This window comes from Talpa europaea, assembly GCF_964194135.1.
Source record: "Talpa europaea genome assembly, chromosome: 1".
In the NCBI taxonomy this organism is placed as follows: Eukaryota; Metazoa; Chordata; class Mammalia; order Eulipotyphla; family Talpidae; genus Talpa; species Talpa europaea.
Window position 1 is genome coordinate 108,358,364 of NC_140073.1, and position 26,133 is coordinate 108,384,496.

The 26,133-nt window shown below is 34.4% G+C and overlaps 1 protein-coding gene across 1 annotated transcript in view; it reads left to right on the forward strand.

Annotated features, from left to right (window-relative positions):
• The window catches only part of UBR3 (ubiquitin protein ligase E3 component n-recognin 3), a gene marked incomplete at both ends in the record, with an annotated part of 155,569 nt that overhangs the window by 60,523 nt on the left and 68,913 nt on the right, over positions 1 to 26,133 (forward strand). The window contains 6 exon segments of the mRNA XM_084249572.1: positions 2,077 to 2,173; positions 12,744 to 12,885; positions 15,257 to 15,361; positions 17,036 to 17,209; positions 19,528 to 19,988; positions 20,354 to 20,442. Of these exon segments, the coding sequence (XP_084105698.1) occupies positions 2,077 to 2,173; positions 12,744 to 12,885; positions 15,257 to 15,361; positions 17,036 to 17,209; positions 19,528 to 19,988; positions 20,354 to 20,442 (1,068 nt within the window).

Below are 26,133 nucleotides of genomic sequence, written 5' to 3' on the forward strand. Positions count from 1 at the left end.
AGCAACTATACGCTTCGTGACTCCTCAACACATTGTTAAAATGAAAAATATGGTGCTTACATTGAAGTTGTGTTCAGCAAAAATAAAGCAAAATGAACTGTATCATCTAGAATTTTTCAAGGAGCTCACATAGATAGCAAGAATAATCCAGAGTCTCTTTGGAATATATTCTATCAAAGTAAAAAACACAGTGTGTCTTTATTGGCCTGAACACTTTGTATCTAAAATGAACTTTGAAGTTGAGGGACCATTTAGTACAATATAGTACTAATTGAACTATTATGTGAGGATTACTTCTCTCAGACTCACTCATGGGCTTTATTAAAAACACAGATTCCTATGTCTCAGCCTGTTTACTATCAGCAGTATTTCTTGGTATGGGTTCTGGGAATCTGCTTTAAAAAAAAAACTCTATGCCTAATAGCACAGTAGACACTGAAACACGAAGATGAAGCACTGGGTGTTTGAAGATTAGGGTAAAGAGATTGAGTGTTATGTTCAAATACAATACTGAATTATATTAGCTAGTTGTAGGATATTGAGAACATGTTTTTTAATCCTTGGATTTGACTTGTAAAATAAAGAGAGCAGATAAATGTTTTTAAGCTTTTTAAAAGTAGTTGAAATAAAGCTTTCTGGGGGACCTAAGACTTAAGCGAATCTTTTATACAGAAATAAAGCCTTACTATTAATATTATTAAAGTGGGTGTGGGTAGTAGATATAGCTTGTCATCTTTTTTGCCAACTCCTTGCTCCTAAGTAGTCCCTGCTAACTCTTTGGAGAGCCAACTTCATGAAACACTGAAGCCCACTGGACTAGAGGAACTAATTTTTTTCCACTGCGTTTGTTTTGTAATTCTGATAAAAACACTAAATTTTATTCTTACAAATTAATAGATTTAAAGTGAATGCCAAAAAGTAATAGAAATAACAAAGGCCTCTTTGTCTTTGTGAAGACCTTTCTTTTTTCTTTTTAAAAATATTTATTATTATTTTTTAAAAATTTATTTATGCATACAAGAGCTGGGGTGTAGGCCAGAGGTGTGGGAGATGAGAGGATTTACCAGAGACAGCGTGGGAGCAGAGAGGTCTGCTGTGCCTAGCCGGGATCCAACTCTTGCTACAGTGGCTGGCAAGAGTTTGGTAGTGCTGAGACTTAACCCCTTGTGCCACCAGAGAGGCCCTGTGAAGACCTTTCTTAAGGATCTTAAGTCATATTATGATAATTTAAGATGAATAGACTGTGACTTGGAAATAGGAGCAATTGTTAAAGTTTCTTATGCTGGAGAGTTGAAATTGTAGCAGATGTATAGAGAGAAGCTAAAAGTTCCTGCTGTGTTTCCAATATTGTGAAGTCTTCTGGAGACAATGAGTAGGGGAAAATTTTAATAGTTGGAAAGGGACATTGATAAGGCAATGCTTTCTAAAATTATTATCCTACAGATTTTTGTCACTTCTAAATACCATCTCTACTATTATATACATATTATGCTATATTTATTTTCTAAAATGGATTTGCTTTTTAGAACTTGTACTCATTTTAAGAATGATTAGTGAGATCACAGATTTTATTTGCAGTTTATAATTTTTAAATACATATTGAAGTAATTATATAATTATTAAAAAACTTTGTATGCTTAATACTTAAAATCATCTGAATGCCACCAGTTGTACACGTAAGATAGTGGTTCCTAGTAATGGAGAAGGTAAGGAGACCATTGTTCAATTTTAGCATAATAACATACTCACTAATTCTTAAATCCAGTTCTCACATTTTTATCTTTGAATACTTCAAAAAGTGATAATGTGTTGGGTTTTTAAATTTCTAAAGGCATTTAAAAAAAGACAATGAAGCATCATCACGTTACTGCTTGCTGAAATAAGAATATTCAAAATGATGAAATTCTAATTTTTGACAGAAAAATTCATGGCATCAAGGTTATTAATGCAAATATACAATAAATTTAACCTATTTTATCTTTTAAATTTGAAATGTACTTGTATATTTAACTCATTAGGGGATGACTTTATTCCTGAGTAGTCAGTATTCTGTTTCTACTTTCTTTTGAATAATAGCTGAAGTCTGGGATCAGGAGTTTGACCCAGTCATGGTCATTCTTCGTACTGTTTACCGTAGAGATGTGCAGTCTGCAATGGACAGATACACAGCATTGTAAGTTTGTTTTACTGATTAGTATAATAATGGATGTATTTGTGTATTTTCATGGAGAAATTTCTGTTATATTGATTAGTATATTAATGTATATTAGTATATTAATGTTTCATATTTACATAGAAAAGTTTCCATTATAACACAAATGTGATATGTACTCATTATACTGTTAGCTTTTAGAGGAGAAAATATTTTAAGTTAAGAAAAATCTGTGATGTATGTTTTTTTCAAGATTGAATTTAAATTTGTTGTTAGTTTAATAAAAATAAATTTTATAAGTCATCATCACAGATAAGCTTAATTTAAAAAAATGATAAGCTTATGTAGTTGCTATTTGACCAGTGGAATTCAAAGCTGGATTTTGTGTTGTTCTACTTTTAAACCAGTAGAGGAGGCACAAGTTAAAATAATAAAATAGTCTGGCATCAGAAATGATGGGTATCTGTAAAAATAGTGTCATATTGCTATGTTCTTGACCCTGGGAAAATAGCCAAACAAAATCAATTTTATTTGTAAATATGTAATAAAGTAGCTTAAAATGTTGGTGACTGCAGGAAATAAAAGTTTTGAAAGATATCTTTTTTGAAGATTTTTTTTAAGTGACATAACATTAGTTTCCAATAGTGTATATGTTTTGGTAGTAGAGGTTCATACTTTGAACACTTTTTTGAATGAACAATTCAGTTTTGTATGTTGTTATAGATTAATTTCTACCTATTTTCAAGCTTCAGTAATTAATATTATATTGCTGAACATCATATCATTTATTTGTGCTTTTTTAAAGCTTAAACAATTTTTTTAAAAGTTTAAAATAATGAAAATGTTTTTGATCTTGAGAAAATATTTGTCCAGAAAACTACCAAAGTATAAATACAGATATTAGACATAGTTGATACTTCTCTTTTGCCAGCCTTAGCAACAATAGATAGATAGATGTTGAATTTAAGATTCATCACAGATATGTCTGGAGAAAGTTTGTAGTATAGAATTTTAACATCCCCTCCATACCCCCAAACAAAAAACAAAAACAAAAAACAAAACCATGTCAGCCATCAGCATCTCTCTCTCCCCCTTTTTCTAAAAACCCTTGGGAAGATTTCAGAGGTTCTCCTTTCTCTGCTTTACTAGTAACATCTTTTAAATGCTTTTCCATATGGTTTTACAATTATTTGTAGACTTTTACTAGCATCTTGGCTCCTTGAGGAAAGCTATTTTATCTTTATATCTCTTTTACATCTTTAGTATCTCAGTGTTAGTATTACGTAGTAGATATTTAGAATATATTTATTAACTAAGTTTGAGTAGTTTAGATTGACATATGAAAACTTGGGTGGTATTCTTAAACACGGTAGCCCTAAGTGGCTTTACCTTTTTTTCTAGGAGGTGGTGGTGGGACAGTGGCAGTGGCTAGTTGTCTGAATATGCTCTAAGTATTAAATACATAGTGAAATATATTATTCTTTTTCCTTTATAATGAATAAAAATTCAGACTGGGATTAGGCCAAAGCTTTTAAGGAGTCATTAAATGCTCAATGTATTAGTTTTAAAATAGAAATTTAATTTTTTTATTTTTTAATGTAATTTTAAAAATTGAAGTAACATTTCACTATAATGTAAAAGTTTAAGATATGCATCACTGCAAAGCAACATGTGTGTATACTATATTAAATTCATCACTAACAGTCCAATTCTGTTCTTCACCATAAAAGGGAAATTTTATTTAACAATACACATATCCAGAGTGCTTGATATATGCCAGGCACTCTGTAAAGCAAACAGAATTGTATATTTTATTTTTCAATAGCATATTTTTGATTGAGCCCCAAGCAGATTATTTCTCTCTTTTCAATACAGTGTTTCCTAATCAGGGGCTGTTGTCCTCTTGGGGACATTTGGCATTGTGTGAAGACAGGGAGTGTTGTTACTGACATCTAATAGTCGTCTACTCCCTACAAGTAGCAATTATCTGTCTCTAAATATCCTTAGTGTCAAAGTTGGGAAACCTGATTAGACTTATATTACCATTTAGGTAACCTTTTCTGTTTGTAGGTATCATGGGTTTTCTGATCTAGTTTGTTATTAGTTGTTTAGATCCATATCATATTTTGTGTTGTGATTATTTCATATAGGGAAAACCATATCCTCAGAGCTATTTTTACTAGTTTTTCTTCTTTCATATTTTGCTCTCCATTTTTTTCTTAATTGTCTCATTCCATTTGTTTTTCAAGCCCCCGTGCAACTTATTTATGGTTTCTTAGAAGTATTCTGAAGTGGTGGTTTGAAAATCTATATTTTAAAAGAAATATATATATATAATAACAACAGATATATAATAGTAACAGATCACAAACATACCTTTTCATTTTAGACTAAAACCTTTGAACCATTTTTTTGAAAGATTTATTTATTTATACCTACAAGAACTGGGGTACAGGCCAGAGGTGTGGGAGGTGGAGAGGATTCACCAGAGACAGAGTGGGGAACAGAACAGGCAGATTGACTGAAATACACTGCTGAGGGGAGGTCTGCTGCGCCATGGGCTTAGCTCCCTGGCTGGGGATTGAACTCATGCTACAGTGGCTGCGGGTAGCTTCATAGGTTGCATCTTAACCCCTTGCGCCACCAGGGAGGCCCCGAACCATTTCTTGTAAATTAATCTTTAGAGCTTTATACAAAATATTATATTCACTTAGTAACTTGTAACACTTAGTAACATGTATTCTTAAATAAAAATATAGATGTGAAGAAAAGTTTCTTTGTAGAATGATTTTTTTGAAATTTATTTTGCATGTGAAATGTGCTTTTTTAGATGATATATTTTAGTTGCTTTATAGTTTATATATAATTGACTATTCCAGTTCTTATTATAGCACAGCTGGGAAGTTAACCCAAAACTGTAGGACTTACTGATCATTTTAATTTCCTTTTTAGGGACAAAAAGTGACTTAACTGAGTTTAATTGAGTGGGATCATTTTTTATTTTCAAGAAGGCAATAGAGGGCCTCCCCTGGTGGCGCAGTGGTTGAGCGCTGGGCTGCGAAGCTGCCCGCAGCCTCTGCAGCACTGGTTCGATCCCTGGCTGCCGGTGAGGGTCCCACATGGCGCGCAGACCTCTCCTGCCACCCGCTGCTCCCCTCAGCAGTATACTTCCATCCTTCTGCCTGCTCTGCTCCCTGCTCTGGCTCTGGTGAATTCTCTCACCCTCCCGCACTTCTGACTGTACCCAGTGCTTGTATGTATAAATAAATAAATAAACAAATAAATAAATCTTTAAAAAAAAAAGGTCTTTTGAAAATAATACTGAAAAATTTTAAATTAAAATTGTGTCCTCAGAATTTAGCTTGGTGGTAGGTACTTTGTATAGCCAATCAGTAATTGTTAAATGACTGAAAAGTAAATTTAAAATGTTTGTGCTAAGAATTTATGTGACAATAAGCCATTTGCTTTATATGATTTTTTAAAAAAAAGATTTTTATTTATATGTATACAAGAACTGGGATGTAGGCCAGAGGTATGGGGGTTGAGAGGATTCACCAGAGACAGTGGGGAACTGAACAGGCAGATTGCCTGAAATATGCTGCTGAGGGGAGCAGCAGGTGAGACAGGAGAGGTCTGCTGGGCCCTGTGGGTAACCTCCGTGGCCGGGGATTGAACTCGTGCTGCAGTAGCTGCGGATTGCTTCATAGTGCTGATGCTTAACCCCTTGTGCCACTAGGGAGGCCCCTACTTTATATGATTTTTAGATGGTTAGAATTTTGATCTTTTTTTTTTTTTTTTTAAAGATTTATTTTTATTTATACAAGCACTGGGTACAGTCAGAAGCGCGGGAGGGTGAGAGAATTCACCAGAGCCAGAGCGGGGAGCAGAGCAGGCAGAAGGACCAAAGTACACTGCTGAGGGGAGCAGCGGGCGGCAGGAGAGGTCTGAGCGCCATGTGGGACCCTCCTCCGGTGGCCGGGGAGCAGCCGGGGATCGAACTGGCACTGCAGAGGCTGCGGGAAGCTTCGCAACCCAGCGCTCAACCGCTGCGCCACTGGGGAGGTCCCAGAATTTTGGGATCTTAATGCTCGAAAAGGTCTTCAAGATCTTCCGCAAAAGATCTTGTGAAAGTATGTCAAAGGCTGTTACCCTAAGAGGGGTTTCAGCAATAAGCAGAGGAGGTCTGGTAGTGGAGGTGGCCCATTCTACCTCCTTTACTTACCCCCAGTTTCCCAAAAATTCTCAATCGGCAATTCAGGTCTTAAAAAGAAAACAAAAACAATATAACAACAAAGCAAATGAACATTTGAAAGTTATCCATTCAATGCAGTGTTAAATTTTACATATGAGCATGTTAGAACTGTAGTCAAGGCCATTCCAAAACACAACTTTTAAATTCAACTAAAAAGCATATGTTTTTGATGTTCTAGTTTCTGATATTTCTGTTGCTTCCCATCTTCCATCTTTGAAGGTTAATGGCTACTGCCTCATGTTTGAAAGTATAATATGCGAGATCATTTGTGCCATTTTTGTCTCAAACTAGTCAATAATTAGATGTCAGTTTGAGTCACGAAATTTTTTTTTGCTGTCATGTAGCTTTTCATTTGCATTATTCCATTAATTCTTTTGAAATGAGCAGTCAAGATGATGTATTACCTGCTACCTTGAACAGATATAATAACTTTATTTTTGAACTGGGTATTTAGGGGCTAGTGCTTAAAGCAAATAAATACACAAAATAAAAACAAAATGCTTTTTATGCTGAATGAAATAGAATGGTTGATATTTTATCATGTGCTGTTGGGTTGTTTTGAAAATTATACTTAAATCTAATAATAATTAGTACTGTATCACTGTAGTATTATATTAGAAACCTCTTTTTAAGTGCAATTTTATGGCTTTCATTTCTGGAGTGTAGGTGCAAATTGTTTCTCTGGTATGTGAGTGACAATTTTTATTTTTAAGGACCCTCCCCCCCATCCTCCCACCCCCGCCTCGTAATATACATTTCCTCTAAATTGTGTTTCTATTGTTCAGTTTCTAATTTCTATGTTAGTCTTCTTTGGATGTCTGATCATTCTGGCTGCTTATGGCTAAGAACTCTTAAGAACTCTTGTAGATTCCGAGTTTTTTTTTTTTTTTTTTAAGAAGAAGAAAAAGTTTATTGAGGAGAAAAAGAGCAGAAATAAAGTGGGACTCCCAGGCCAGGGAACCAGGCCTGGGAGGGGCAAGGAAGCCAAAGTGAAGTTGTGTCTCAGGGAATATATACTTTTTTTCCCTGATTATTCTAAAGCTCTACCAGTCTCTTTGTGATTGGTCAGTTTTTGGCTGTTTTACTTAATTTGCTACTGAGTGGGAGATCTTCACATTCCTTATCTAACAGGTCTGTCTTTCCCCATTTGTTATATCTTTATCTTTATGGTCTAGCCCTCCTGGTGAGCATTTTTACACTTTATCTTATCATCTGAAGAAAACCAGGACCATCCTTAACAAGATTATCTGTGGTGCTAGGATATTTGTTTTTCCCAGTGGAATTGGTTTCATTTCCTTGCTGTCCTTATCTCTGAAGCCTTCCTGAATTCTTCAAAGGTCCCCTCCTGCACTGTCCTAAAACTGCCTAATAACCCTAGCTTGCCCTGTCTCATTCCCCCCTTTTACAAATGGAGCCCTAACTGCAGTTAGGGAAAAGGGACGTAGGTCTGATCAATGACTGCTTCCTGCTGAGAGTGGGCGATGTGGGGAGACAGTTAGGGTTCACAGTAGGATGACGATTTAAGGGACCCCAGAAGATGGACCGTGGAGACGTCATTTTGGGTTTCATTTGCAGGACCATTTGGAGCTTGATGGCCTCCAGGCTAGTGGAGATGATTCCGAGGAGAGTATTAAGGATGCAGGGCCCAAACAAAAGAACAATAAAGAGAATTATTTAGTAAGGGAACGAGAAAAGGCAGTAGCCAGGACAGAAGTTGTCCTTTTATAGAAGCAAAGATTGCTTGTGTTCAGCTAAGCCCTTGTCTTGTTTGTTTTTTTAAGATCATCCACAATATATTTTTTTCAGTATTTTTAAATTTTCTTCTACCTCATGAGAAGTATTTATTTAAAAGCAACATGTTTTATTTAAGAGGGCACAAACTCCTTTAACTTTAGCCATCGGCAGGTCTAGGGTTCTGCGATTTTATATTACCACTAAGACTAGGGATTTTAAGGAGTAATGTTGGGCTAGTGCCCCAAACACCTGGAGGTGTTGTAGTCAAAATGACAAAACTAGTAAGACTTAGGACTTTAGTACCATTTTAACTTTAGTAGCAGCAGCTAGGAGAGCCAATAGTGGCTGTGGAGGCTGCTAGTTTGGAATTTAGTTACAATTTTTTTCATCCTAATAGTTAGGAAAACAAAACTAAAAATGTATAAACAAGTAGCCTTGTAGCCAGCAAGGTAGCAGTGCTATAAAGTATCTTGGCTCAGGCTGGCCATCTGTACTAGTGAGGGGACAATTGACCAGTAGGTCAGTCCAAAGAATTGGAGTAAGGCAGAGTAAGTGGCCCTTATTTACCAAAAAAGGTGATTTTTATGTCTACCACTTTTAGGGTCACCCGAGGCTTGTCCATATAAACAGTAAACAGGGGAGTCTCAGTGTGACAAAACAATGTAAAACCAATTAATAATACTTAAAAATACAAACTTAAAATGTTTAAGTCTAAGAAAGTTAATACAAACTGCTTAACTTTGAAATTGTTGTGGACTTTGTTTGGTTGGACCCTAGGTTTTAAGTAAGGGTTAAAATTGGATTCCGAGTTTTAATGTAGGTTGATTAGAGTGGTCAGGTTTGTTGAGAAATCTTATGTTAGACTTTTTAGATTTTTCTTTTTAGTCTGGTTAGATTCCTAAGAGAAGGGTCTTCAACATATTGCTTACAAAATAATGATCTGTGAATTGAATGGAGACAAGGCTTAGGGACTTTGAATCAAAAATGCATTTTATTTAAAAAAATGCATTTGCCTTTAACCCCCAATTCTACTTTTAACTGTTCTTGCGTTACTTTCTCCAGAGATGAATTCTCCAGTTGGAATTCTTTTGGAGTGGGGGAGAGGACGTTTTCATTCTTTCTTCATTTTAGCTTCCTATCTTCCAACCTTCCAGTCACTTCCAGGCACCAGGACCATTTATTGAACAATTTCTCACTGATTTGTAATCCTAATCCCATCAGATACAATTGATTCTCATTGTTTGCAAATTTTGTATTCGCAAATTAGGAATCTTGCTAAAATTTGATTTTTTAATCCAAAGTTAATAATCACAACACTTTTCTGGTTATTTGCAGGTAAGTGTGGACATCTATAGAGTGCACCCAGCTGATGTTGAACAAAGCATTGCATGGCCTTGTTTCTGCTCTAATACTGTAAACAAGTGTCCTTTTTGTGATCTGTTGATTTTGTTTTTAAAATGACCCTCAAGTGTAGTGCTGAAGTGCTGTCTAGTGTTTAAGAAAGGGCAAGAACCTTTGATGGACCTTATAGACAAAATTTGTTGTTAGTTTTGTTCAAGCATGAGTCATAGTGCTATTGGCTGTGAGTTTAGTGGAAATGAAACAATATGGTACATCCTGAAAGACACAGGGAATTCACTGATTCGTACATGAACCCTCTCCAGAAATTGCTGAAGTGATAACTATGGTGTGTGATGAAGATATTGAAAGATAAAATGCTAAATTTAGACTTGTGATGATGATTGATTACAAAAAGCATAGTGGACATTATTGTTGTCATTCTAAAAGCTTGAGAAATTTACTGTTCCATTACCTAGGGTGAGGGAAGTGTTAAGGCTTTCTTGGCTAATGTTGACTGACTTGTGTGTTTCAAAAGGTAATATGTGTGAAAATGTTAAAATTGTGAGCAAGAGAGGCTCTGCAGATAAGAAGACAGAAGGTTTTGAAAGTAGGTTTTTAAAGTTGATGGACTAACTTGTTTTATAAGGACATTGACAAATGGCCCTTTATAATGCAAATAATGTTTCAGTTGACAAAAATTTTGTGAACCTGACTTGCAGGAATCTAACTATTTTCCCTAGGAACAATAATTCGGTGTGTGTAGTGACTTTGTGTAGTATTTTAATATTTGGCTGTAACAAGCATCTCTGTGTATGTCAGTCTATTTCTCTTCTGTACATTCTATAAATTAATACCATACTCTCATAAATACCTACCCTCATTCTTCTTGTTCCTTCTCCTATTATTTTTCTTTTTGTCTTCTGTCTATGAATTATTTATTCTTGACCTTTTGCCTAGATATTTATGATACTATATCAAATTTAATAACAAAACCTTGGATTTTTATTGAAATTGTTCTGAATTCATAGATTAACTTGGTAGAAATGCTATCCATGTATAGACATGGCATGTATCTCCATTTATTTAGGTTTTATTTAATTTTAATAAAATTTTGTACTTTTCCAAAAGGTTTTGGTTATTTTGTGGGATTTATTCAAAGCTATCTTACAATATTTGTAGATATTATAGTAGTATATTTCCTAAAATTATAGTTTGTTTGTTTTAGTGAATAAGGATGCCATTGATTTTGTTGTTTATCTTATGTCAGTTGGAGTATTATAGTTTTAATGATTTGTAGATTTTTAAAAAAGATTTATTTATGTATACACGAGCTGTGGTGTAGTCCAGAGGTGTGGGTGAGGGAGGTGAGAGGATTCGCCAGAGACAGAGTGGGGAGCAGAACAGGCAAATTGGCTGAAATACATTGCTGAGGGAAGCAGAGGGTGAGACTGGAGAGGTCTACACCATGTGGGCTAGGTCCCTGGCCAAGGATTGAACGCTGTTGCAGTGGCTGTGGATAGCTTCATAGTGCTGAGTCCCAGCCCCTTGTGCCACCAGGAAGACCCTAATTTGTAGATTTGTTTTAAACGATAATTTGTGGATAGTGGTATTATCTGAGGTCTATTTATTATTTATTTGTGTTTGCTCTTTTTTTTAATTCTTGATTAGTCTAATCACAGGATTATCAATTTTATTGTCTTTAAGTACCAACTTTTGATTTTGTTATTTCTTTTTAGTTCATTCTCTTTTCCTTTATTATCCCTTATCATCTTTCATCTTAGTTTGGATTCCCCCTCTCTTGTCTTAGATGCTTAGTTGTTTTTTTTTTTTGAAAAAGGGTATGCATTTCTTCCCAAGTATTGCTTTTGATGTATATCAGAATCTTTTTTCCTGTATAGGTTCTAAATATTAAAATATTCCTATTATTATTATAATAAAAACACAAAGTTTTAATGTGTTTATATGTCTGAATTTTAGATTTTTGGGGGTTGATTTCTAGTTTTACTTGCTTATGACAAGTGGTGATAGTCCATATATTTGTTTTTTGGTACTCGTTGAGATTTACTTTGTATCTTAGTATTTTAATTTTTATAAATATTTTGAATGTATTTAAGAATTATGTGTGTTCTCTAATTATTAAATGTTCCTTACTTGACTTAGGTTCAACTTTGTTAATTGTGTTGTTAAAAATCTTGTAAATCCTTAGCAATTTATTTTCTTGGACTTTTAAAAAATATATTTGTAAATTTATTTTTATTTATTTATGCATTCAAGAACTGGGGTGTAAGTGCGGGGAGTAAGAGGATTCACCAGAGTCAGAGTGGGGAGCAGAACAGGCAGATCTACTGAAATACACTACTGAGGGGAGCAGCAGGCAAGACAGGCGAGGTCTACTGCAACATATGGGTTAGCTCCTAAGTGGGGATCTAACTCCAGCTGCAGTGGCTGGCAATAGCTTGATAGTGTGGAGACTTAACCCGTTGCACCACCAGGGAGGCCCCTTTTCTTGGACTTTCTGTTATAAGTATGTTAATGTCCTCTATTATGATTATGGATTTGTCACCTTTTCTATGTACTTCTGATTTTGCTTTTTGTGTGTTGAGTCTACTATTATTTGCCTTCAAGTTAATAATTATCTTCCTAGGGATCCTATTGTTCATTTATCACACAAGAGACAGAAAATCTTTCTTATTTCTCCTTGTGAGTTAACCTCTCGTGGGAAGTTTTAGCTTTATGTAGAATCTTGATTCCCTCTTGGAGCCCTCTGTGAGCTCAACACCTTGAGATCTGCCTGTTTAAGAACCTTAAAACCATTACCAAAAACAGTTTAGTGCTTGCTGTACCTGGGGCAGGGTGGGAAGGGACTCTGTTTTCTCTTTCGTGAGTTCAATGTGCATTCAGAAGATTGTATTTTACCTAGCTGTTCCAACTGTTGGTAGTGGAAAAAATTTTAAGTTATCTATTTTGTTTGGAAATGTCTTTGTTTAGTACTTTACTTTGTATTCTTTCTGTTTATTTTTCCTTTGTTAACATTTTCCTGTTGATATTTCTAGTTTTCAGCTTCTCTCTCTCTACTCTTTTTTATCTAGTAGGAAACGAAAATGTGGAGAGAATAGATATCTGTTTGGCATTTTTTTGAATAATTTGATTAAAATTTGTACTGTGTAGAGAAATGTGGCAAAATTAATTTCTTTACGTCACTGTTTAAAGCATGGTTTAATTTTAAGTCTGCCATTTAATTTTAGTTTTGTTTTATTTTTACAGTTTAAAACAGAGTGGAAAATTCCCTGGAAATCCCTGGCCTCCCTATAAGAAAAGGACTCCACTCCATCCCAGCTATAAAGGTCTCATGAGACTTTTACACTGTAAAACTTTACACATTGTGCTGTTCACTCTGCTTTACAAGGTACAGTAGTAATTTGAATAGAAAGACTCAGATTAGAATTTATTTCCATGATTTTCAAAGGATATTTACATAAAAGTGCCATTTATAAAGTGAAACACATTTATACATTTAAAATGTATGAGAATATATTTTAATCACATATATGTGTGTTCTACATTGAAAATAACATAATATTACACCATTATTTATGGGAAAGCGTTCTTACCCAGTTTCATATAGAAATATTTATTGATGGCTTAAGTAGAACAAGAAGCGAACTGTTGTAGACCTATAGGAGAATGGAATGAACAAGAGACAAGACTATCACCGGAATCCACTAAAACAAGAAAATCAAAATGGCAGCCATTGGTGCCATAGAGCCTTAGTTTAGCATTGTTTTGTTTTCTTTTTTCCTCTCATCAGTAATGTAACATGGAGGGATTTGATTGAGTTCTTGTTGGGCAGCATTAAGAATTTACCTTTGTTAAATACGTTAGAAACCCGAATTTTTAAGTTAAACCTTAATTTCTCTTTTGGCTAAGTGATGAAAGACAGAAGGACTATACTTATCTAAATAAAATAACTATAGATGTAAATATTATGTATATACGGTTAGAGACAAAACCTGTTACTTCTTCCTCTTCCTAATTAGAATTTGAATAATTAAGAGAAATTAAGAGAAAGAAAAGCATATTTTTAATAGAAACTTCTAATTACTACATATAACTTTTTAAAATTAAGAATACATTAAATTTAGATAAGTGGACATTTTAGTTTTTTTCTTAATGTTTGCTATGCAATAAAATAATACTTTTAGATTTCTGTACTTCCATTATCAACTCTGCCCAATTTTTCATTTAACTTGTAAAAGTTACTCCTGTTAAGATTTATTTATTTACTTAGTAATTTTTTTTACTTAATGAGGTTACATTAGTATCCCCCATCCCTCCATCAGGTATCACCACCATAGTGTACCCACCATCAAATTGCCCACAGTCCACTACCATAGTTCATTGACTTCCTTTCTTCTTTGTTCTTACCTCTCCTTTACCCCTTCTCCTCTCTGGATGTTTCAGTTCTGTAGCCAACTTTTAAGGGCTAGTTTTTAAACTTGTCTTTTTCTGTTATGATTTAGACATGTACCTCAAAAAATATTGGTTGGTTTATTTTGGTTAAATTCTTGGGGAATCATTTAGTAAAGTGATTAAAATGTTCTTTTTTATATTAAAAATCAGATTTTCAAAATGTTTTGAAAGTCTATGCTAATGACTTTGATGAATGAAAGAGCCCTCTCTGTAATCAAAATAAACATTAAACAGTCAGTGAATTGAAAGTTTTTAATTCTTTGATCACAATAGACTATGTCTTAGGTCCTCTTTTCCCAGCCCTCTTAGCCATTTGGGCAGTTTGTGTAAGGCTCAGCATAGCCTATCCTGTTTTTTTGCTCTCTGCAGTCTCACACCCTGCAGATCCTCCTCCTCTTATTTTCTCCTGTCATTTATCCAGATGACTGTTTTATGATAACTTGATAGACAACTTGATAGCTACCAGGGCTTTTTTAAAAAATGGTATTTTAGGTATCATCTGGTTAGTAGTTTGTTACATCATATTAAGTGACATTGTTGTAGAGAACACCAAAAATCAAGTGTAAGATATGGATGACTTGGATTGTGTAATTCATGTATAAGTTCAGATCTATCAATGTTTCTTCAGAGAAACCTCTTTCTTAATGCTTACATTCCTTTTTTCCTTTCTCATCTGTATAAACCAAACACTAGCATTCGTTTTTCATAGCCTCACAAAATCCTCAGGCTCAGATTTAAGAACATTAATGTTCCTTAAACATTTATTATGCTCCCATTTATATGCCAGGTGCTATGGGTGAACACATTTGACTGAAGCATCCTATGTAACAAATTTATGTGATACTCTTGTCATTAGCAGGGAATGTTAGCAAATTAGAATGTAAAATATACTTGTTAAATTACTTTATATACTTGTTAAATTATTTATTATTGTAAAATATACTTGTTAAAATAACTTGTTAAATTAAGTTACTTAGTATACTAATATTAATGGTTTTAGTGGACTACTTATTGTGTTAACCTTCAGAAAATCAGTAAGCTAGATTTGTATTAAATACTATGTGATCTTGAGAGGGAACCTATTTTATTGGTTTTAAGTTTGTCTTTTTAGCAAGATAAAACTTTTAACATATCTGACATGCTATATAATATGATGTAATATATAATATAACATAATATGTACTATAATTGTGTACTTTTGTATGTGATTATGTTATTTTCACCTAAAACATTAAAATGTATTTGGGTATTTAAATGAAATGTATTTTGTGGAAAGATAATTATGAGGCTTCTTTTCCTTTTTGAAGATTTTGATGGATCATCAAAATCTATCAGAACATGTACTCTGCATGGTTTTATATCTGATTGAATTAGGACTTGAAAATTCAGCTGAAGAGGAATCAGAGGAAGAAGTAAGTAATTTCTTATATTTTTATATGTCAGAGTTATGACAAGTGGTTTAATACAGGGAGTATGTCATCTTGAAGTATGTTGATGAATTCATGCACATAAAATCTTTTTAAGAACTACTGGAAAAGGAACTTTTTCATCTTCAAAGGCATTTTCTTTTAGAGCTTTTATGGTGGATTTAACTCCACTTATGGAAATAATTGAATTTAAATGTATAATTCATAATAGATATAAGAAAAGTGGTCAATGCATTTTTTTATAGTATGCTACTAACATTGATTACTGGTAAATTGCAAAGTTAGGAGTTCAGTCTAGAAATTCTAATAATTGGATTAAGGATTTTCTTTTCTTTTTTTTTTTTATTTTTTTTTTAATTTTTATTTTTTTTTTAGAGGCATGTTTTATTTATTTATTTGTTTGTTTGTTTTGTTTATACATGCACTGGGTACAGTCAGAAGTGCGGGAGGGTGAGAGGATTCACCAGAGCCAGAGCGGGGAGCAGAGCAGGCAGAAGGACCGAAGTACACTGCTGAGGGGAGCAGCGGGCAGCAGGAGAGGTCTGCGCGCCATGCGGGACCCTCCTCCGGTGGCCGGGGAGCAGCCGGGGATCGAACTGGCGCCACAGAGGCTGCCGGCAGCTTCGCAACCCAGAGCTCAACCGCAGCGCCACAGGGGAGGCCCGGATTAAGGATTTTCAATAGAAATTTAGAAAATTCTGGGCCTCCCTGGTGGCGCAGTGGTTGAGCGCTTGGTTGCGAAGCTGCCCGCAGCCTCTGCAGTGCCGGTTCAATCCCCGGCTGCTCCCCGGCCACAAGAGGAGGGTCCCACATGGCTTGCAGACCTCTCCTGCCTCCCGCTGCTCCCCTCAGCAGTGTGCTTCCGTCCTTCTGCCTGTTCTGCTCCCGGCTCTGGCTCTGGTGAATTCTCTCACCCTCCCATGCTTCTGACTGTATCCAGTGCTTGTATAAATTAAAAAATAAATAAATAAATAAATAAACAAACAAACACAAATGTTAAAAAAAAAAATTTAGAAAATTCTTTCTGTAAATATTTTGAGGTAATGGAGCAAATGTTAATATATTAGAGAATATTTAAAATGCTTAAGAAGGCAAGCTATAATTTATTTCATGCCTTTAGAAATAACATTTCCATAAAAACATTAGTGTCAGGTTCTCAACCCCTCTTCCCAAAAGATGTTATCTAACAACATGAAAACAGCAAAAAAATCAACTGTGAGTAGGTAGTACTTTGTAGTCTTAAGTTGAATCAACATATATTCTTTCATTGAGATTAAAACGCCACTGAAATTTCTCTAATACTAATTCAGCATTTTGATTGATTTTTCAGACGTTCTTTCACAATTAACCCAAATTAGCATTATTTGACACTATTATTACTAATGAAAAATGAAAATGCATTGTTAATTTTTGCAGGTTGAAAATGTATTTTTCAGGAGAAATTTAGCTGAGTTTCATTGGACTTACCCATATTTCTGTTGAGAAATTTATTTCTGTATTTTGTGTTTGGTTTTATTAGCCCTTTGTAAATTTGTGGAGGAGACTGTAAGAGATTATGGAATATGACAATCAGTAGATAATTATGTGGACTCTACCATCTATATTGTATTTTAAGCCTGTCTTGGCAGTATTTGATGGGTATTGTGTTTATGTTTTTAGACTTCAGTGTGTGGACCAGAACGTTGTCATGACAGTTGGTTTCCTGGCAGTAACTTAGTATCAAACATGCGGCATTTTATAAACTATGTTAGAGTGAGAGTACCAGAGACTGCTCCAGAAGTTAAGAGAGACTCATCTGCAAGTACAAGCTCTGATAGCTTGGGTTCTTCACAAGTAAGTATAAGGGAGAGAAAGAAAAAGGAAAAATGAACAAGGTTGTAGGTAACTTTAAAATGCCTTTTATTTCCTCTGATTTATTTAAGCAACCTCATCTTTTTTTCCCTCTGATTTATCTAAGCAACTTCTGCCTTACTAATCTTTTCCTTTAATCTGCCAGAGTTCACGACGGCCTAAAGTTCTTCAAAGAGAGGTAGACATAAATGGTATTTGTACTAACTAGTAATATGACTTTAATTGGAAATGGGGAAAATGCTCTGAAGTATGTGTGTGTGTATGTATGTGTTTAGTATTGTTAAATTAAAAAGTTTAATGTATGTGCGTGGTTTTTTTCGATATAATGACTTAGGCTTAATTTTCAAGAAAATTGATATTATTAAAATAAAATAATACTATTTTATAGTGGATTTTTCTTATTAGTGTTATAAGTATTTTGGACTAATTATAAGTGGCATATTTGCATCTGTTTATATCTGGCATTGTTACTAACATCTTAAAAAAATGAATGTCTCTTTCCTAAATAAACAATCTTTAGTTACTACTAGCATGCATATTTACTTTTTTTTTTGCTGCATGACAGTTACTTAACTACAATAAAATAAGCCTACAAAAATATTAAGCTCTGTATGTTGTAAACTTTGATTCGTTTTGAAATAATTTCATTGCATGTAGCTTAACTAATTTTTAAAAAGCAGAAATGAAAAGTGTTGAAATGATAAAGTTAATTACCTCTCAACACTACAATCTATATTTTTTTTTAAAAAAGATTTATTTATTTATGCATACAAGAGCTGGGGCACAGGCCAGAGATGCAGGGGGTGAGAGGATCCACCAGAGACAGAGTGGGGAACAGATTAGGCAGATTGACTGAAACACACTGCTGAGGGGCGCAGCAAGCGAGACAGGAGAGGTCTGCCTTGCCATGTGGGTTTCTCCCTGGCTGCCCGGGGATCGAACTCGTGCTTCAGAGGCTTTGGACTGCTTCATAGTGCGGTGCTTAAACCCCTTGTGCCACCAGGGAGGCCCCCAATCTAGATTTTTTGTGTGGCACCATTGAATCAGACATTTCTTATAGTGTAGTCCACTTATAGGAGTGTTCTTTGCCTCTGACTGTATGTTTTTGCTGTGAACACAATAAAGAATTTTGATTAAAATATTGGAATCTCTGTAAGGAGGCAGCTTTTGCCTCTAATGCTGATAGAGAGTACTTTGAAAAGCAATTTGATATTAAGAGATAGTGTATACTGTTATCTCATGAAAGCTCAACTGATACTGGAGCATTCTTTCTATTCTTGCATAAAACAATGAAATTCATTAAACTGACATATCTTAATTAAAAGAAAATTTCTAAGATGCCTAATCCAACAACTGCTTTAGTAGAAAGGGTATTTAGAAGATAAATTATCAAGAAAAATATCTGTTCAATTATAAATTAGAGTAACATTCAAATATGAGACCCACCAATGTGATTTATCTTTATGTTTCATTTTAGTAACTTAAAGCATTTATGTTAGCAATAACTTTCAAACATTTAAAATTTCTTAATTAAAAATGAAATTAACAGTTTAGATTCATTAACTTAGAAAAAAGTTAATTTATAATTGACTAGAAAATGTAGCTGTCTTCTAGAAGTTAGTAGATAGTATTTTTTTTTTTAATAGAGGCATGTTTTATTTATTTATTTGTTTGTTTTGTTTATACATGCACTGGGTACAGTCAGAAGCAGGGGAGGGTGAGAGAATTCACCAGAGCCAGAGCGGGGAGCAGAGCAGGCAGAAGGACCGAAGTACACTGCTGAGGGGAGCAGCGGGCGGCAGGAGAGGTCTGCGCGCCATGTGGGACCCTCCTCCGGTGGCCGGGAGCAGCCGGGGATAGAACCGGCGCCGCAGAGGCCGCGGGCAGCTTTGCAACCCAGCGCTCAACCACTGCGCCACCGGGGAGGCCCAGTAGATAGTATTTTTAATGCTGAATGGAACTACCTATCTTCCTTTAAACTGATGAATAATAGTTTATGATTCCTCTTTAATATGGCTATGGCTACTACTCATGCTTTGTTTCTTTTCCCTGGTAGTTAGAGCTGAATTTGCAAAAGAGGTGGTATTGTGGATAATCTTCTTTTTCCTTTCTCATTAAAATTAGCAATAAATTTATTGGAGAAAGTGAGGTGAAGGGACATATCTATCAAAAAAGAAAAAATCTGTTTAATATATCTTAAGATGAAACTTGGAACATTCCATTTGAAAAGTTTATTACTAATATGTTTAATACTGTATAACTTCTCTTGATTTTCCTTTCTTTCCCTTTTTTAATGGTAGAATTCTGGTACAGCTCAAGTTTTCAGCTTAGTAGCAGAACGTAGAAAGAAGTTTCAGGAGATCATCAATCGCAGTAGCAGTGAAGCAAATCAGGTGGTTCGTCCTAAATCTTCAAGTAAATGGTCTGCTCCCGGTTCAGCTCCACAGTTAACGACAGCCATCTTGGAAATTAAAGAAAGCATCCTGTCTTTGCTAATTAAGCTTCACCACAAACTCTCAGGAAAACAGAACTCTTACTATCCTCCTTGGCTTGATGACATAGAAATTTTAATCCAACCAGAAACTCCTAAATACAGTCATGGAGATGGTATAACTGCAGTAGAAAGAATTTTACTAAAAGCTGCACTACAAAGCAGAATGAACAAACGTATCATTGAAGAGATATGTAGAAAAGTGACCCCTCCGGTGCCACCCAAAAAAATCACTGCAGCAGAGAAGAAAACATTGGACAAAGAAGAGAGGTAATTTTTTTTTGGTAATGTTTAAATATATATGATAGAGTTGATGGTTTGATAATTTCCCCACCTTTTTTTTTTGCTACTTAAGGCCCGTCACTTGGTATTTAGCGCCTATTCAGTATAATCATAACTGATTAGTTTGTAAGAGACATGGAATAAAACATAGTGCTTATTTGTGTGGGATGCTTGAGTTATTGGGAAGGTAAGAAGACAAGAATTTCTGATCTCAATGTTAAATTACCACCCTAAAATTGTAGACCCTTTTGGAAAAATTGCTACTTCTGTTATTACTGTGGGGATCTAATAATTCCTCTGCTAAATAAGTCTTAGGCATGTTTCGTACTTACCACTTTTCTTTTTTAATATAGGCGACAAAAGGCTAGAGAGAGGCAGCAGAAATTGCTTGCAGAGTTTGCCTCACGGCAGAAGAGCTTCATGGAAACTGCAATGGATGTTGGTAAGTTAAAATTTATTAGTTTAGAACTCCCATAATTTCAGTTACTACTTTAAAGATAACATAATTCAATCTTTGCATAAATCTAAAGTGTGAGTTTTGATACATGTATTATATCATGTAACACCATCTCTATCATGATATAGAAAATTTCCATGCTCTGGAAAGCTAACTTACTTCATTTTTTTGGATATTGCCCACTTAATTGGACAAATGATCTTGAGTTCCATTACATCCCTAAATAAAAATTAAAAAAATTGAAGAAGGTAAAAATAAATTAGTTGAAGCATAAACTTTATATTGAATATTATAAAGTGATGCAATACATCCATACATTACTGGACTTTCATGTATTGCATCACTTTATAATGTTGAAGAATGTTGCAAGGTATATAAATAGTGCAAATTTAAAAAGTTTTTCTCTGATCTGAAATTTTGGAAGAATTTTCACAGTATGTTAAATGTATATATAAAAAAATATAATACTTCTGCTCTGAGAAAAACACTGTAAAGAGATTGAAAAGGTAAGCTATCTAGAGTAGGAGGAAATATTTGAAAACACGTAACTTATAAAGACTCCTATCCATAATACACAAAGATTTCAATAATAAGAAAACACAATTAAAAATGAACAAAAGATCTGCACAAATACCCTATGAAGGAAGAGACAGAAGTAGCAGATATGTATATGAAAGGATGCTCAGTATCATTGCCATTAGGGAAATGCAAATTAAAACAACAGTGAGATAAAGCTACATAGCCAAAATCCAAAATCTGAAATGGCTGACATCCAAAAATTTGAGTCTACCAATCGATTATGAAGAACAAAAAAGAATTCCTACCACTCATTACTGGAAGGAATGCAAAATGTTATAGCTACTTTGAAAGACAGTTTGACATTTTTCTAAAAATCCAAACTTGTTCTTATCGTATGATCCAGCCATTATACTTGTAGGTTTTTGCCCAAGGATATAAAACTGTACATCCACACAGTATCTAATGTTTCATGTATTCACGCTTGTTCAAAACTGGAAGTAGCCAAGTACCTTTGAGTAGATGAATGGATAGAAAAATTGTGGTACATGCATATAGCAGAATGCTATCCAACCATAAAATGGGACAAACTAACAAGTTAGGAAAAGGCATTAACAAATCTTAAACGTACATTGATATTGTAAAGTTTGATGCATAATATATTATATTTGTTAAAATCCATAAAACTTCAGAAAGAGTGAATCTTGATGTATGCAAGTTTTAAAAATCATTTAGGAAATTAGGATTCCATGATGGAATGCAGAATGTGACAAAATAATCTAACATATTATTTCCTATATAAAACAACCTCACTGAAAGAATTGGGAGATAATGTGATAAATAATTTTGGAAATTAGTGAGGTCTTTAGGACTAAAGGTAAAAGGGGTTATACATAAGCACTGCACTCTAGTTGATAACCATTGGCAGTATGGGTTATGAATTCTGAAACCATTGTATATGTATACTGAGATTGAACAATTAAGGATAAAAGGCAGGAGTGATCCATGTGGTATGGATATGAGTTGGAGATACCAGCAAAAGCTCATGTTTAGATTAATACTGACACAGATATTATTTACATATGTATATTTATAGGTATGTGCATATACAGGAGTTAGTATACAGACATATAGTTCTTTCCTGTATCAGCCAAGAGGGCTTAGAAGTAATGATATTCCAGTTGAAACATGCATACCCAGTTGTTCACATACTAGTTTCTTATACAGTTCTCAAAAAAAAAAAAAAATAAATAAAATCCCTCCTTGAAAACATGTTTGATTCCAGGCAAGGAATATGCAAGCTGAGCTGGGAATATCTCATAGTGCCAGAAAGTTAGGAAGTACTAAAAAAAAAAAAAACCAAGAGAGAGAGAGAGAGAGAGAGAGAGAGAGAGTGTGTGTGTGTGTGTGTGTGTCCCCTGCATGTCATAGGAACACAGGAACCAACTGAGAGTGCTGTCAGTGACCAAGCTCAAACAGTTTCATCTAAAAACAAACAAACGAAAAACCCAAAATAAAGTAGTATTGAATTATAACCCTAAGTATAAAATAAATACTCATGAGGTCATACTTACATAAATGATTTGAATAAATGAATGAGAGGTACTAGACATTTCCCATGTAGAAACATTCCAAATAATATAGTTTATGTATAGAATATAATTCCCACTCTTTAAATGTAGGCTGTGCTTAGTGACTTCCTTCCAAAAAAGGACAATTTAGAATGATATAAATGAATACTTTTTGCAGTAAAGACTTGTCAGACACTACTATAATCAGGTGACCAAGGTCAGTGTCAATATATGTCTTGTTGACATTATGGACCCTTGAAAAAATATGATGAGATTGGGACTATATTTCAGTGGTCTTCCTGCCTAAAATCTTAAACCTCAAACTAATAATGAGGAGTGTTGCATAAATCACCATAGTGTTCCTTAAAAAATTGCCAAGATCATCAAGAACAAAGAACATCTGAGAAGCTGTCACAGCCATGAGGAGCCTAAGGAAACATGACTATTAAATGTAAAGTGATACACTAGCTGGGATCCGGAACAGAAGGATATTAGGTAAAAACTAAAGATATCTGAGGAAAATATGGACTTTAATATACCAAATTTGTGTCAATAAAAATTGATCAATGACATACCAATATTGGCTCATAAAAAATGTAAGGAGAAAATGGGAGTGATGTATGTCAGAACTCTTTGTAGTAGCTTCAAAATGTTTCTGCAAATCTAAAATTATTTTAAAATGAGATTATTTAAAAAAAGAAAATAAGGATATCCTCTTAGCACCAAATATGAAGAAATGAGGAAAGACACAATAAGAGACAAGAAAGACACAATAAAAATGGTGGCCAATGATGATGACAGTACTTTACATCCTTAACAAAATTAACAATATCGTGCAGTGGAAGTTTTATCATTGTTGCAATTACCACAGAGCAGAGAGACTTCCTAGAAAAAAAGTAAATTCTAGTAGTATACTTAGTTTATGAATAGTGACTCACCTTATATGTTCCTAGGAAGTATTACTAAGTTGTCATTAAAAATGAACTACATTAGATTGTGTATTCTTAAAAATGGAATAAAACACAACATTTTATCAATTTATGCAACATTTTATCAATTTATTGCAATTTATGCAATACCTACCATTGGGCTGCAGACCAGCTTTACCCTTCTATGCTTGTTTTGCAGCTGACTTTCCTAGAGGAGGCCTAATGTTTTCAGACAAAAATATATTCACATGATTTTGAGAACACTAAATATATCACCCTTATGTCATTTGTTCATTCTTTCCTTATTTCATCCACAAAACTCCATAAACACAGAAGCAAAACATGTACCAATGAACCTTTTGGTTGTTTTACAAATATTTATTTTAGTTTAAATTAATTCAATAAGTATATAAGTATAAATGTTCAAAGTAATGGCAAAAGCTATTTTGTAATTAAAGATTAATATTAGTAGAAGTAGACTAAGCAATTCTAACCCTTATTAGAATAAGAAATTTTATGTAAATTTAAAACCCTTAAGTAGAATTATAATATTCACAAATGGTGATGCTTTTCCTTATTTGTTTATTTATTTATTTATACATGCAAGAACTGGGGTACAGGCCAGATGCGTGGGAGGGTGACAGGATTCACCAGAGACAGAGCGGGGAACAGAACAGGCAGACTGACGAAATACACTGCTGAGGGGAGCAGCAGGCGAGACAGGAGAGGTCTGCTGCGCCATGTGGGTTTTATCCCAGCCAGCAGGATCGAACCGTGCTGCAGAGGCTGTAGACAGCTTCACAGTGCTGCGCTCAATCACCTGAGCCACCAGGGAGGCATTTTATTGGTTGCAGATACTTTTAAAATCTTAAATAAAATTTTAAAATTGGCCAATGGAGTAAAAATAAAATCAATTATAAATTACCAAATATATTTTGACTCACTCTATAATTATAGAAGCTGTGATTTCCTTGTTCTTTTAAGAAATAAACTTACACCCAAAGCTAATATAATATTTTATGTCAACTTTACTTCAATTAATAAAAAGAACCCATGATCTTTTTGGTTTCTTGAAGAAAGGCAAATTTTTTAAAAAAAGATTTATTTATTTATGCATACAAGAGCTAGGGCACAGGCCAGAGGTGCGGGGTGGGGGGCAGCTAGACGATTCACCAGAGACAGAGTGGGGAACAGAACAGGCAGAGACTGATTGAAGTACACTGCTGAGGGGAGCAATGTGTGAGTCAGGAGAGGTCTGCTGTGCCATGTGGGTTGCTCCCTGACCAGCTGAGGATCGAACTTGTGCTGCAGAGGCTGTGGATTACTTCATAGTGCTGTGCTTAACCTCTTGTGCCACCAGGGAGGCCCCAGCTTCCACATTTTAAACATGTCAGAAATTCCTGGGAAATAGACCAGACATTCAGATTCAAGAGGCCCAAAGAGTTTCAAACAAAATAACTACACCGACACACTACAGGCCACATTATAATTAAATGTTGAAAGACAATGACAAAGACAGAATATTAAAAACCTTAAGAGAAAGAAGAGTAACTTATAAGGGAACACCTCTTAGACCATCCATGAACTTTCAGTGAAAACCTTGCAGTCAAGAACAAATGGCCAGAGACATTTAAAGTATTAAAGGAAAACACTTTCAGTCTAGAATACTTTATCTTCCAGGATTATAACTCAAGACAGAAAGAAGGGTAAGGAACTTCACTGAAAAGCAAAAATTAAAAGACTACATCAACACCACACTGATCATGGGAAGGCATGTTATAGCATTATAAAAGGGGCATTATAAAGCAATATCAAAAACAAATATAGAGGTATCCGACACATTATACAACATGGACAGAATAAATTCAGAAACAATAGCTTTAAGTGAGGAGCTAAGTCAAATAGACTGAACAGATATCTACAGAACACCCCATCCCAAAACCACATTATACAAAATGTGGTCTGTCAGGATGAGTTCAAGATCAAACCATGCAATGGGCCACAAAAAGAGTCCATCATATATTAATCTCAACAGAGCCTTCAAACAAATTAGAAATTTGTAGAAATAGTAGAAATAAGACATAATGAAAATGGAACTAAATAAATCATACAAGGAAGATGTCAAAAAAGAGAAAGACACACTAAAAAATTTTAAAATAGCAAAATGTCAAGCATTTATGTCTCAATAATGACCTTTAAATGTAAATAGCTTGAATTCACTCAATCAAAGGTATAGAGTGGCTGAGTAGATTGCAAAACAATGTTCAACTTCCACTGTTTATAGGAAACTAATCATACCATCAAAGAGAAGCATGGACTTAGGTTTAAGGACTGGAAGACAATCCTACAAGCAAATGACAATCAAAAAGAATCAGGAATAGCTATATTTGATTAGGTAAAATTGATTTCCAATTAAAAAGATAAGAAAGATGGTAGTACATTATAATTAAGGGCCTACCACAGCAAGAGGAAATAACATTTATAAATCCATAAGCACCAAATTATGGAGCACCAAGATATATAAAATAATTATTAATATAACTGAAGAGATATACTGATGGTGCAATAACATTAACAAATTTTAATATTCCAGTTACAAATCAACACGACAGAATAAATTCAGAAACAACAGCCTTAATTGAGGAGCTAGGTCAAATAGA